This window comes from Callithrix jacchus, chromosome 10 (assembly GCF_049354715.1).
Source record: "Callithrix jacchus isolate 240 chromosome 10, calJac240_pri, whole genome shotgun sequence".
Classification (NCBI taxonomy): Eukaryota; Metazoa; Chordata; class Mammalia; order Primates; family Cebidae; genus Callithrix; species Callithrix jacchus.
This window is the reverse complement of record NC_133511.1, coordinates 11,499,706-11,515,000: the sequence shown is the minus strand read 5'-3', so window position 1 is coordinate 11,515,000 and position 15,295 is coordinate 11,499,706. Positions and strand designations below refer to the sequence as shown.

At 41.0% G+C, this 15,295-nt stretch overlaps 1 protein-coding gene across 29 annotated transcripts in view; it reads left to right on the top strand.

Moving 5' to 3' along the window:
* The window catches only part of ALG9 (ALG9 alpha-1,2-mannosyltransferase), a 108,808-nt gene that overhangs the window by 73,488 nt on the left and 20,025 nt on the right, over nucleotides 1-15,295 (top strand). For 3 of the 29 annotated variants that reach the window (XM_078339427.1, XM_054241547.2, XM_078339443.1), the window contains exon 15: nucleotides 13,772-13,882. The exons of the other annotated variants lie outside the window; for them this stretch is intronic. In XM_078339427.1, the coding sequence (XP_078195553.1) occupies nucleotides 13,772-13,778 (7 nt within the window). In that variant the 3' untranslated portion in view covers nucleotides 13,779-13,882. Of the gene's footprint in view, nucleotides 1-13,771; nucleotides 13,883-15,295 lie in introns of those variants that run through there. 29 annotated transcript variants of the gene reach the window in all.

Below are 15,295 nucleotides of genomic sequence, written 5' to 3'. Positions count from 1 at the left end.
AATGAAAAGATGATGTTCAAACAAAGACTTGAAAGATGTAAGGGCATTAACCATGTGGACATCTGAGGGAGCAGCTAGTGAAAGGCTGTGGCATAAGGAAAAGAAACAGGAGGCTGGTGAGGCTGGAGCTGAGCATGAGTGAAGAATAGCAGGTGGTGTGGTCAGAGTGCAGTAGGGGTGAGAGTGCAGGTTACAAAGAGCTTTGTAGGCTGTTGAAAGGCCTTTACTCTCAATTAAATGGGGAGCCACTGCAGGGTTTTGAGCAGAGACTTGATATAACTTTTATTTGAAAAGGATCATTTTCAGTTCTGTGCTGAGAATAAACAGTAGCAAGTAAGAATAGAAGCAGGGAGACCAGTTAGGCCACTATTGTAATAGGCCAGGCAGGAGATGAGGGTTCTTCAGATCAGGGAGAGGGCAGTGGAGATAGTGAGAGGTGGTTATCCCGAGGACACAGAGAAATGCACTGAATTGAAGGTATGAAAGAAAGGAGTCAAAGATGATCCTAGAGATTTTGATTCAAGCAACTGGAAAAATGAAATTGCTATTAACTGAGATGGGAGAGACTACAAGTAGAACAGGTTTTAGGGGTACAGTGAGAGATAAGCTTTGGTTAAGTTTGATATCAGTCAAATTTACCTGGTCAGTTGCCAGGAAAATAGAATTATTGAACACGCAGCTAGATATACAGTCTAGAGTTCAAGGGGGAAGTTTGAACTAGAGAATGAGACTCATTTAGAACTCTTGGCATTCAGATGATATTTTTTAAAAACAGTAGACTGGATGAGATCAGCAAAAGAGAGAATGAAGTAGGGATGAAATGAGGCCAAGGGAACTCCAGTGTTTAGAGATTAGGGAGAAGATTAGGAACCAGCAAAAGCGACTAAGGGCAATGATCAGTAAAGTAGTAGCAAACCCAGGAGAGGAGAGGACCCTGGAAGCTAAAGGAAGAAAATATTTTCAGGAGGAAGGAGTGGTCACCCGTGTCAGAAGCTGTTGATAAATCAAGTAAGATGCAGAATAACAACTGGTAAAAGCAATTTGCATAGGCATAGGGACTAGAGAGATGGATTAGAAAGGTTGAAGTGAGAATAGTAGAAGAATTGGGGTAGCAAATATGGACAAATCTTTTGAAGAGTTTTGCAATACAGGGAAATAGGGCTGTAGCTGGTGGTGGACGTCAGGGAAAGTGATAACTAGAATTTTTTTATCTTTTTAAATAAATTTTTTAGTGTGACCAGGCGCAGTGGCTCACATCTGTAATCCCAGCACATTGGGAGGCCAAGGCAGGCGGATCACTTGAGGCCAGGAGTTCAAGACCAGCCTGGCCAATATGGCGAAACGCTGTCTCTATTAAAAATACAAAAAAAAATTAGCTGGGTATGGTGGTGCGCACCTATAGTCCCAGCTACTCAGGAGGCTGAGACATGAGAATTGCTTGAACCTGGGAGGCGGAGGTCACCGTGAGCCAAGATTGCACCACTGCACTCCAACTCCAACCTGGGCAACAGAGCGAGCCCTTGTCTCAAAACAGCAACAACGACAAAAAAGCAATGGATGAACCTACATTGACACGTCATTATCATCCAAAGCCCACAGTTTACATTAGGGTTCACTCTTGGTGTTATACAGTGCTATGGCATAATGTCATGTGTCTACCATTACTGTTGCATATGAAATAGTTTCACTGCTCCAAAACTCCTGTGCTGTACCTATTCTCCCCTGCTTCATTCCCGGACAACCACTAAGATTTTACTGTCTTCGTAGTTTTGCCTTTTCTAGCATGTCATATTGCTTGAATCATACATTTTCATATTGAGTTCTTTCACTTAGCAAGCTGCATTTAAGTTTCTTCTGAGTCTTTTCATGGCTTGAAAGCATATTTCTTTTGAACTCTGAATAATATTTTATTGTCCAGATGTGCCACAGTTTATTACCTACTGAGGGACATCTTTGGTTGCTTATAGGTTTTGACAGTGGTCTTAGTTCAGACTGCTCTAACAAATGACCATAAACTAGGTGGCTTAAACAACAAACATTTACCTCACAGTTCTAAATGCTGGAAGGCCAAGATCATGGTGCCAGTATAGTCAAGTTCTGGTAAAGGCCATCTTTCAGGTTGTAGACAAGTGACTCATATCCTCACATGGCTGAAAGAAGGCAAGCTAGCTCTCTAGCGCCTTCTAATCCCATTCTTGAAGGCTCTATTCTTATGAGCTACTTCCCTCCCAAAGGCCCAACTCCAGATCCCATCACATGGGTGATTAGATTTCAACATATGAATTTCAAGGGTCCACAAACATTCAGCCCACAGCAGCAATTATGAATAAACCTACTATAAACATCTCTGTGCAGGTGCTTGTGTGGACATGTATTTTCAACTTCTTTGGGTAATACCAAAGAGTATGACTGCTGGATTGTATGGAAAGAGTGTGTTTAGTTTTGCAAGAAGCTGCCAGATTGTCTTCCTAAGTGACTGTGTCTTGCATTCCCACCAGCAGTGAATGAGAGTTCTGGTTGCTCTACATCCTTGCAGCCATTTGGGATCATCAGTGTTCTGGATTTTGCCTTTCTAACGGGCGTGTTGTGGTATTTCATTGTTGTTTTAATTTACATTTCTCTAATACGATGCAGAACATCTTTTCATACCCTTACTTGCCATCTGAGTATCTTCTTCAGTGAGGTGTTAAGTCTTTGGCCATTTTTAAATTGTCTTGTTCATTTTCTTAGTGTTGAGTTTTTTGTTTATGAGACAGAGGGAAAGAAGTGTCTTTCACAGAGCAGAAATATTTTATTTTAATGAAGTCCATCTTCTCAATTCATTTTTCATAAATCTTGCCTTTGGTGTTGTATCTAAAAAGTCATTGTCAAACCCAAGTTCATTTAGGTTTTCTCCTATGTTCTAGGAGTTTTATACTTTCAGGGGTGTGTGTGTGTGTGTGTGTGTGTGTGTGTGTATGTGGTTTTTTGAGACAGAGTCTCTGTCGCCCAGGCTGGAGTGCAGTGGCACACTCTCGACTCACTGCAACCTCCACCTTCTGGGTTCAAGTGATTCTGCTGCTTCGGCCTCCCAAGTAACTGGGATTACAGGCACCCACCACCATGCCCAGCTCATTTTTGTATTTTTAGTAGAGACGGGGTTTCACCATGTTGGCCAAGCTGGTCTGGAACTCCTGACTGCAAGTGATTCACCTGCCTTGGCCTCCCAAAGTGCTGAGATTACAGGCGTGAGCCACTATGCCCAGCCTACACTTTTAGATTTTACATTTAGGTCTATGGCCTGTTTTGAGTTAATTTTTGTGGAGTGTGTAAGATCTGTGTCTAGATTAATTTTTTTGCATGAGGATATGTGGTTGTTGAAAAGGCTGTCTGTTTTTCATTGTGTTGCCTTTGTTATTTTGTCAGAGGTTTATAGTTGACTGTATTTATGTGGATCTATTTCTGGGCTCTCTATTCTGTTTGGCTGACATATTTGTCTTTTCTTTCTCTAGTACGACACTGTTTTGATTATTGTAGCTTTATAGTAAGTCTTGCAGTTGGGTAGTGTCAATCCCCCGACTTTGTTCTTTTTTTTTTTTTTTTTTTTTCCTGAGATGGAGTGTCACTCTGTTGACCAGGCTGGAGTACAGTGGCGTAATCTTGGCCCACTGCAATCTCTGCCTCCCAGGTTCAAGCAGTTCTCCTACCTCAGCCACCTGAGTAGCTGGGATTACAGGCAAGCGCCACCATGCCTGGCTAATTTTTGTTTTTTTAGTAGAGATGCAGTTTCACAATGTTGGCCAGGCTGGTCTTGAACTCCTGACCTCAGGTGATCCACCTGCCTCGGCCTCCCAGAGTGCTGGGATTACAGGCATGAGCCACTGTACCTGGTCAACTTTGTTCTTCTTCAGTATTATTTTGTGGATTCTGGGTCTTTTGCCTCTCCATATAAACTTTAGAATCAGTTTGTCAACATCTACAAAATAACTTGCTGAGATTTTGATTGAGATTTTATTGAATCTATAGATCAAATAGGGAAGAACTGAAATTTTGACAACACTGAGTCATCCTATCCATGCATGTTGTTAAATTTATACTGACGTATTGCATTTTTGGGAGTGTGATGGTAGGAATCTGGAGAGTCTCTTCTGATGACCTTGCTTTTCTCAGTGAGGTAGGAAATGAGATTATCAGCTGAGAAAGAAGTTTAAGAGATGAGATGATATTGAAGAGAAATAAGGTGTGAAATAGTTGAGGAAAGCGAGAGACAAAAGGAGCTAGAGAAATACAGTGTGATTGGAGGATAGGATCCAGAACCCGGTGGAGCTTTAAATGGGGCCATGTAATTGCTTTTTCTCTTCTTCATTTATGTATAGTTATAGCTACACTGTGAGGCATAAAACAGTTAAATTTAACCAGGGTTTAAAAAAAAAACTTTATTGCAATATGATGTACATACCATCCAATTCATCCATTTTAAGTGTACAATTAAATGATTATTACTAAATTTACCGAGTTGTGTAGCCATAACCACAGTTCAATTTTAAAGCATTTTTATCACCCTAGTAAGATCCCTCATTCCCACTACCATCTCCGGGGATCCTGCTAATCTATTCTCTGCTTCTATAGATTGCCTTTTCTGGACATTTCATATAAATGGAATCATACGTGGAGCTTTGTGTCTGGCTTCTTTCACTCAGCCTGTTTTTGAGCTTCATTCATATTTTAGCATTTATCTGTAGTTGTCTGTTTTTATTGCTGAATACTATTCCGTTGTTTAATCCTTCACTGACTGATGGACATTTTGATTGTTTACACTTTTTGGCTATTAGGAATAATGCTGCTATGAATCTTCTTTGCACATCTTTGTGTAGGGGGTTGGGTTTTAGTTAAGAAAGTTCAACACAGCCTGACGGGACAAAGGAGCTGCAGGTTTCTGCAGGGAAGTGATCTAATGAGTGTGACCTTAAGTTGCTAAGGAGGGAAGTTGGGGGAAATTACTGGGAGAGTGAGAGACGGTGAAAGGAGGTAGGATCATGGTAGGTGTTCAAAACATTGCCAGAATTGGGGTAGTAATAGTAGACAGCTGGAAAGATGGATGCAGCAGTGATGGAAGTTCTTAGCATCACACGTGTGCCTTGGTACCTGGCTTGTTATTTGTTATAGTATTTGGGGTGGGGCTCTATTGTGTCTTTATTTTTGAGTTGAGAAAACTGTGACAACATGAGACCTGAGCCTGGAAAGATCCCCAGCTCTGAGGAGACAGCAAATCTCAAACAACCTCCCTGGTAACTGGGGAATGCCTTCAGAGGATTTTCATTTCCCATAAATTGTGCTCAGGGCATGATTTTCACAACCACCTGTTGAGAAAGAAAGAATCATTTGGGATAAGAGCCAAAGAGGTACAGTCCACGTGCCAAGTATGTCGAAGACGGCATGGGGTTTGAAGACTTGTGAATTTAATCTTGGCCACTTTCTGTTTGTACCTTTCTGATTCCAAAATTAACATATCAGTAAAACAGATAACTATTTTATGTATTTTCTGGGATTGTCATGTTATGAGAATGAAATGGGATTGAATATATGAAAGTCTGTTTACATGCTAAAGCATTATATAGAAACGTTAGGCTTTTTAATTGATTAGCAGGCTGTCTAGGGTTCCAGAATTTCGCTGATTTTCTTTACATTTCTCTTCCTCAGCATTTTCTAGTATGTATTGATCTAACTGCAAAACCAGCAGGATCCTACAGTCAGTTCTGCCACAGCAGTTTATATCTGTCAGCACCATGACATGTCATGTTGCTGACTTGGGGCAAATTAAGGTAGACCTGACTGTCAGAGCCTGCATGCCTCAGAGCTGTCACTCTGAGGTGGTGCATGAAATGCTTTCCTGAGCATAATCTTGAAATGCCTTCAGACCTATTTACTGGAGCAATTAAAGTTCCTCTATCATCTTGAAACAATGGTTTTTGTACTTTAGTGATTTATATATTAAGGAGAAATAATGGTCCATTCGCATATAATGGTCACTTATATCTTAGACCCTAGATAAGATGGCTGCTGCAGACCTAACTATTCTTTAGCTCTTTCTGAGAAAAGGAAAAGGTTTTAATAAGCCTATGACACACAGGCACTTGATCCGTTTAGAAATGTAAGTAGGTTAATTTCTCAACTGTTTAAGTTCCTAAAATCTAAACCTGCTTTCTTTATTGTTTATTTCTCTGAGATCATTTCTTCTTTCTTCCATTGTCTGTCTGTCCACCCATCATCCATCCAGTCAGCAAATATTTCTTGAACACTGCCAGGCACTGTGATAGATCGTAAGTAGACAAGGATAAACAACATACCAGCTCTCTGTCCTCTTGGACCTTACAGTACAATGGTGAGGCTGACCTTAAACAAATAGCCACACAAATCAATATATAATTACAAAATACGTTATGTGTTTTAAGAGGAAAGTACGGGGTGTTGCAAGAAGAGTGAGCAGTGGGAGACACCTGGAGTCTTCCTGGTATGTCCTTAAGTCAGCTGGTTACGCGGGTTTGGAGATCAGAAAGTTTTTACTGAGTATCTATTATGTCCTTATTATGGAGTTAAATGTTTCAGAGCACATAAAAGAAGTAATTAGACACAGACTTTTCCCTTGAATAACTTATAATTTTTGTAGGAAGACCTACACATATGAAGGCAACTTGAAAATAGTGTTAAGACCATAGAGGTACTAAATTGTGTGCTAGAACTTAAAGGAGGGACCTGTCGAGGTTCGAGTACACTTGGAAGGCTTTCTGAAGGAGGGGGTGCTTTAGGTGAAGAAAAGTAGGATTAAATAAGTACTGGTAGTGAGGAGGAAAGAATCACTTATTTAATTCAGGAAGCAATTATGAATAAAAATGCAAAGATATAAAATGCCTATTGGATGAAGGGCCCAAAGTCAGCATCAAAAAATTCTATTTACCTCTTTGGCTGGTTTGAATTTGCTTTCATGTAAGGTAATCTATAATGTATCATCTACATCAGAAGTCTTGAACATAAAAGGGGTGCTGTCCTGGATAAATTGAAATATATGGTCATCTTGCTTTAATGTGACCAGAATAAAAAGGCTTGTTCCAAAAAGCAGGATCGGAGAAAGAAGTATATAGATATAGTTTCTTTGCTCCACAGTCCATTTTCTATGTGGATTTGCCCACAGTTTACTTATTTAACTTGCTGAATTCTTTGTTATTGTAGCCTAGATTGGGCCTCAGCTGTCTGAAAGAGAAGCAATTAGGGTAGTTTGAAGGCAGTACCAGTATGTTTTTTGTTTTTTTGTTTTTAAAAAGAAATCATGGCTGGGCACAGTGGCTCATGCTTGTAATCTCAGCACTTTGGGAGGCCGAAGCAGGTGTGGGTAAGGAGTTCCAGACCGGCCTGACCAACATGGTAAAACCCTGTCTCTACTAAAAAGATACAAAAAATTAGCTTGGCATGGTGATGCATGCCTGTAATCCCAGCTACTCAGGAGGTTGAGGCAGGAGAATTGCTTGAACCCGGAGGTGGAGGTTGCAGTGAGCTGTGATCATGCCACTGCACTCAAGTCTGGGCAACAGAGGGAGACTCCATCTCAGAGGGAAAAAAAAAAAAAGGAATCATACTATGAGTTATATGTAATTGGAGTTTCCACTTGAGGGAGTTGCAACCTGATGATTATTGGGACAATTTTGTGATTGGGGCAAATTTAGGAATTCCACATGTCTGTGAATGTGTGAAGAAGCCTGTTTTCTGTTGAAGTCGTTGCAAGATAGGCAATACCCTTATTGTTGGACTAATGGAGAAGTACTTACTAAATAAGGCTAGCTGGTATTAGACCATTTGAGAGAATGATGGCCCACATGTTTGTTCACTTCTTTTCCTAATTGGCTTCTTCTTTGCCTTATTAGAGGCCTACAAACCCCAGGCTTCATCAGTTTGAGGCAAGATCCAGGCATAAGATCTTAATCACCATGTTCTAGTTGCTGCTCACACAACTAGTACCAGAGTTGCAACTTCCATTCCCTGATTTTGCCATGTCTGTCTGCCTAATTTTATAAAGGTTGATCAAACTCTCAGGAGATGGAGTCTAAACTATTTAACAATATTACTCTTTAGATCCGACACATTTGTTACTCTGTGGTCATCTCATATTACATACTTTCTAAAATAAAAGAGAATTTTTTTTCTTTGAAGCACGATATGATTGCTGCATGAATAGAATAGCTGACAAGTGGGCAGATGTAATAATGCCTACTCTGAGAGTCCCCAGAGAGGAGTGAAGGGCGAGTTGCAGTAAATCACCAGCTCAATGGTGGGTGCCTTTCTAAGTGCGCTGAGAGTGTGTGCTTGTGGAGGTCTGGTGGGAAATGCCTCTCCAGGATGTTAGAGTTGGCTTCATGAACAACAGGGCCTGTTTGTAGCTTCGGAAACAAGTTGGGAGGCTCTGCCAGTGGTTTGCACAGCCACTTTCCACCCACTGTTTCCTCCTTCATTTTAGGTCCCTTTTGTCTTGCTTGCTTTGCTTTCCGCTTTAGTTTGGGGATTGTAGATTTTATTTTTCTCTATTTTTGTCTTTTTGAGACAGAGTCTCACTCTGTTGACCAGGCTGGAGTGCAGTGATGCAATCTCTGTTCACTGCAACCTCTACCTCCCAGGCTCGAGCCATCCTCCCATCATAGCCTCTTAGGTAGGTGGGACTACAGGCATGCACTGCTACACCTAACTGATTTTTATATTTTTTGTAGAGACAGGGTTTCACCATGTTAGCCAGGCAATTACAGATGAAGAGTAAATAAAAATAAGGAGTTAGACTTTGAAAACTTAAGCTGGTATGGTAGGAGAGGGGCCTTTTCTAGTCAAAGGGCCTGTACAGCAGCAAGTTGGGGACTGTGCTAATAACATATACTGCTTATTATGTTCTTTCAGTGCCTAGCATAGGATTCTCAGTGGCCACTGAACTTCAGCTGCTCTGGGGACTTTATTAAGACCATGGCTCTCCTTTTAGCTTCTAAGAGGTGAACCCAGCAGCTATGAGGCCTAAAGAGTCCATGGCACTTACATATTCATTTTTGTCCTATGTTGGAGAGAGTAATCTGGTTGAAGGGAGCTAGCACTTAGCTCCAGCGTAAGCAGAGCTATTTCTCTCTGGAAGATAAGACCATTGGAGTGATCACTATAAAGGGCAAATTAGCCAGAAGCATTTGTTCCAGTTATTGCTGTATAACACTCATCCATACTTAGTGGCGTAAAAATGACGACAGTTGATTATTGTTTCCTCTCATGGTTCTAAGAGTTGATGGACTCACCTAGCCAGTTCTTACTCAGGGTCTCTAATACATTAGCCATCAGATAATGGCTGGGGCTGGGGGCATCTGAGTGGCTTTCTCACTCGTCTGGCTCTTGGCTAGATCTCAGCTGGGGCTGTCAGCCATAACACCTGTCTATGTCTTCTCTATGTGGCCTGGGCTTCCTTGTAGTATGGTGGCTGACTTCCAAGACTCAGCATCTAAAGACCTGAATAGTTTTTTATGACCTAGCCTTGGAAATCACACAGTACTACTTTCTCCTCATTCTGTTCATTGGCAGCAAGCCAATTGAATAGTTCATGCTCGGGGGAAAATAATTAGACTTCCCCTGTTGATGGGAGGAGTGTCAAAGAAGTATGGACATGCCTTAAAGCCACTATATATCTTTTAATGGCATTTTCATCCATGTTGGATAATCTTTGAAACTTTTCTTTTTAAAGATGATTTCTTACAAAAGAGACATATGGTGCACACAATAGTCAATAGTCCAGCAGGCTGTTTCCATCTGCAGCTTCTTATTACCCAGGTGGAAGGGGAAACTCCACCCCATAACAGAATTTGGTTGCAGGCCAAGAGTTTGACATGTTTCAGATGGTGCTTCCCTCTTTGGGTAGACTTAGTTCTCCCTCCTAAGCAGTAATTGAAGTATTTTTTATTTTTTCCCTATATGTCAATCATGGTGGTACCCTTAGCTTCCTCAGTGAGGCCGAGAATACTGAGAAACAGGAAGAAGAGTTCAGAGTTTCTATACTTTTGTATTTACCAACTTTTATTCTCTTACACTTTCTGTTTCACTCTCAGTTTTTAGCTTTTCCTCCTCTTGTCCTCCCAGGATACTTTCCTGAGACCCTTCATCTGACAGAGCTATCCCAGGCCAGATTTGGCTTCAAAACACATGGTGTTTTGCCATTATTCAGCTGCTTAATCATTAAGATCTAATGAAATTTTAAGAAGAATAAACCTTTTTTCATTTTTCCAAAGCTTAGAAAGTCTGCTTTCCATTGTTGTGAAATGAGTTCGCTAGAAAGAATCCATTATGGACTGTCTGTTCTCTAAGTCCATGACATAGAGACTCGCTGGTTTGAAGAGCATATAATGTGTTTTAGGACCACCACTGCTTTTAGCTGGCTTAGCCTAAGCAGGTGGCATCATCAGAAGTCTTTGTTCTAAGTTCCTTGAGGGGTAGAACCACAATACATGTTGATTCTCTACTACTACTAGCATATTATAGAGTCTTAGAAAATATGTATTGATGATTTTATGTATTTCACATTCTTAAAACTGGATTTATACTGGAGTAAATAGAAAAAAAACTGGTATAAGGTTTCCTTCAGAAGCTTCTGATGCCCTTATTTGGTAAAATAAAGATCATTGAATTATTTTAAAGCATACTCATTGTTTATTTCATCTCTGTAAAGCTTGCCAGAATCATTTGCTTATGTGACCCCTAATTCTTCTTCTGTTTGTCATGTAAAAGAAGCCCAAATGAGGATCCAAAGAGCAGGGACAAAAACTCTCTAGAACGTTGGCATCTTCTCCCCAGGAATGGTGAATGGCACATATAGTATCTTTATCTCTAAGTAGCTGTCAGGGAAAAAGACTGGTGAAGAGCATTTCTCCAGCAAGCTTGATGGGCCTGAGGTCAGAAAATGGCCAGTTGCCTAATAGCATTTTTCTCCAGTTCCTCATTCTGAATATTTGCTAAAGGTGACTGATCAAAAGGTTATGATTTTATGCCAGATGGTGGTCAAGGCCACAAATCAGTGGAATGATTCACTCCATATACCAGTCTCACGATGCCATGATTCCAATTTGTGCCTCAGCAAACTTCCTAGTCATTACACATAATGGATTTTTGGCGGTTGCTCCAGATAGTAAAAATTGTGAATATTCATTGAACATGCCTGCTGAAAGTAAAATATCATACTGGTCACATGGATAATGCTGATTCAGCAAATTCTGTGTAAACGGCCATCTGTCGGGTATATTGCCATTATACAATTATGTGACTTTTTGCGGTATATTTTCTTTGTCAACATGTCTTCCATGCCTCACTTGTACTCTGACATCCCGTGAGCCACCACAGCCCCCCAACTCCCCACTCAAGACTTCTACTTTGCTCTGCCCCACCTAATGTCTTTAGGACTGAATTGCTCAGGAAGAGAACAGAAAAAATAACTTTAGCTTATTTTTGATATTTCCTTTTCCTTGTGGAAGATGAATATTGTAAGAAGGGTGGGAGGTAAACCAGATGCTCTGGTTTAAGAGTTAGAGCATAGGCGTTCATTCATTCACAGATAATTTATTGAGTACTTTCTGTTACACTTTCCTGAAAACTAGAGATGGAGCAGTTAGATAAAGTTCCATCCTCAAGGGACTAGTGGAGTATAACATACAGCATGGAACTCCTCTTTTGTATATCAGGGTTGTAAGTCACCTTTGCATTAGGTACCATTAGAATAATGTCTCTCTCCACATTTCCTTTTGAAAACTATTAAAAGTCACATTTTTGTGCTGTACCAACTTTTTGAAATGTTCTTAAATTGCTTGATATGGAACTATAGGTTGACTATCACTAAGTCTTGAAGGAATTCTGAGATTCTCTTCAGAACTGAAGACAGCTGCAAAAGGCAAGTTCTGCACTGAAGGTTGCAGCTGCAGACAATCTCTCACTGAACAGTGAGCTAAATGCAAGAGAGAAGGAAGCCAGCTTGAAAAAGCTGCAACTGGAAGGACAACTGGCAGTGGGCTTAGATTACAGGTTTACAGGGGATATTAATGGTTGGATGGATGGATGGATGGATGATGGGATAGATGGATGTAACAAAGAAAAAGAGGAAAGGAGAAGATAAGAGAGGAGAAAGAAGACAGGACAAGACCTGGGCCAGTCATGGTGATTCATGCCTGCAGTCCCACTACTTTGGGAGGCTGAGGCCACAGGATTGCTTGAAGCTTTAAGACCATCCTGGGCAACATAGTGAGACTCTGTTTCTGTTAATAATAATGATAATAAATTAGCTAGGTGTGGTGGCACATACCTATAGTCCCATCTACTCTGGAGACAGATCAGGGAGAATCCCTTGAACCCAGGAGGTTGAGGCTTCAGTGATCTATGATCATGCCACTGCACTCCAGCCTGGGCAACAAAGCTAGATCCTGTCTTTTAAAAAAAGAAAGAAAACCTGTATACTATGATGTTTTCTTTTTAAAATGAAAAATTGACCCAGCATTTCCATTTGTGCCTGCTGAACTGGTGACATCAGGGACTGGCAGCCAGTCATTCATTGACGTCAGCAAGAGCAGATTTAAATCTCCACAGCAGAATGCTCTTCAGCCCTCCTAAATAGAGCTGGTAATTGAATTAGAAAACATTCTGAGCCATGAGCTAATTATACTGTTCAGGCAATTGCTTTGTCCAGGTCTGTTTCATCCTTGAATCACTTGAGTGACTTTCTCACTGCGAGGGGAAGTATTTCAGTTTCCATGATAGAGGCACATATTTATCTCTCCCTAAATCAAGCTACCTGTGCTGCCCTAGGGCACTACTTTGGCATTTCACTTTATTACAGACATTACTGTATGAGTTTTGATAGGCATTAGTTTTGTCTGCGATTTGGTTTGATCTTTGTTTCCAAGTTTATAAATGTGTGGACACACATGTTATTCCAATGCACAACTCCTCTTTCCTTTTACAAAGGCAAATTACCAATTTGATTTCCTTTTTTCAGCAACAATACAATATAATAAATTCAAAATGCCCAAGTTATGCTTAGTATATTTAAGCTATTGATGATAAAATAATCTAAAATAGCAGCTGGAATGTTAGAAATGAAGAATTCAAGCCAGCTTGTTCTTTTGGTTAAAGAAAAAAAGTCACAGGCTGTGTGCTGTGACTCATACCTGTAATCCCAGCACTTTGGGAGGCCAAGGTGGGAGGATCATTTGAGCCCAGGAGTTTGAGATTAGCCTGGGCAACATAATATAACCCTGTCTCTACAAAAAGACAAAAAATTAGCTGGGAATGGTGGCATACACCTTGGTCCCAGCTACTCAGGAGGCTGAGGTGGGAGGATCACTTGAACCCTGGAGGTCAAGGCTGCAGTGAGCTGGGATCACACTACTACACTCCAGCCCAGGTGGAAGAGTGAGACCTTGTCTCAAAAGAAAGAAAAATTGCAGAATATTCCCATCCCAGCTTAGAGGTGAGAATGGGCCTCAGCATATATTGTCTGCTTTCTCATTCCATCTTCTAGAAGAGATTAGTTAGTGACTTTGTGTGTTATAGATAGATAATGCTATTAAAGATAATCTGCAGGAGAAAAAGAGGTTTGCCTTCTAAAGGATTTTTTTTTCTGGTGCCATACTCTGATATTAAATAGATCCTTCTTAGCTTTTGCTTCTATATAATTCTCACCTTTTTTGTAGTTTTATGTTCTGGCTTAACTAATGCCTTCTTATTTCCTGAATGTATTATTTAGAATTTGATGCTGTGCCAGGCCCGGTGGCTCACGCCTGTAATCCCAGCACTTTGGGAGGCCGAGGCGGGTGGATCACGAGGTCAAGAGATCGAGACCATCCTGGTCAACGTGGTGAAACCCCATCTCTACTAAAAATACAAAAAATTAGCTGGGCACGGTGGCGCGTGCCTGTAATCCCAGCTACTCAGGAGGCTGAGGCAGGAGAATTGCCTGAACCCAGGAGGCGGAGGTTGCGGTGAGCCGAGATTGTGCCATTGCACTCCAGCCTGGGTAACGAGAGTGAAACTCCGTCTCAAAAAAAAAAAAAAGAATTCGATGCTGAATTTCTTGTGATTATACACTGAGGGAGCTTGGCAAATTAGGATGTTTCTTGAATGTCTCCATGTAGCTAAGTCAGACCCATGTTTGTCCTTAGCAAGATGGTTATTCCAAACCACAAACTCACTTGGACTTTGAATTTCTTATTGAGAGTAGGAGGAACCATCATTGTGTTTCTGGCATTCAACCCATTCCTTGACATGGAGCTCATTCACTTGTGGTTAAACTAAATTGAATTAAACTCATATCTCATCTGTGTAATATCCTCCCTCACTTTCTTCAGCAGTCCATCCCTTCATCCTTCCTTCCATCCATCCAACATGTGTTTTTCAAAATTTACTATATGCCAGGCACATATTGGCAGATAAGACAGGCATGGCCCCCTAGAATCTGAGTGTGTTTTGGAGGGAGGGCAGACAATAAACAGTTAACCAACAGATAAATAGTACAAATTGTGAAGCATATAATGAAGAAACACATAGGTGCGCTGGGAAAAAAGAAGTGAGAGGTAGAAACCTAGGATTGTTGGAAGACTTCTCAAAAGAGGTAACTTTGGTTTATGTTTTTTGTTTTTTTTTTTCTGAGATAGAATCTTACTCTGTCACCCAGGCTGGAGTGCAGTGGCACAATCTTGGCTCACTGCAACCTCCACCTCCAGAGTTCAAGTGATTCTCTTGCCCAAGTAACTGGGATTACAGACGCTCACCACCATGCCTGGATAATTTTGTATTTTTAGTAGAGACAGGGTTTCACCATGTTGGCCAGGCTGGTCCCGAACTCCTGACCTCAAGTGATCCACCTGCTTCAGCCTCCTAACGTGCTAGGATTACAGGCATGAGCCACTTTGCTAGGCCAAAGGATGTAACTTTTAAGCTGAGACTTGAAAAATGAAATGGACTCAGTTATGAGAAAAACAGGGTGGAAGAGTGTTCCTGGCTGAGGTGACAGCATCTGCAAAGGCTCTAAGGTAGGAGGAGCTTGTATTTTTGAAGAACTGAAAGGAAGCTTGTGTGGCCAGAGTGTAGAGATCTGGGAGGAAGATGGCACAAGGTGAAGTGGGACAATTAGGCAAGGGCTAGATCTCCTAGGGTTTTGCAGGCAGTGAGAAAGAGTTTGAGATTTATTCAGTCCACCTTTAGTTGCTGCTGAATGCCTGTAGATTTAACCTGAGATGCCTGTAGATTTGGTTATAGTTAGACTAGTTGC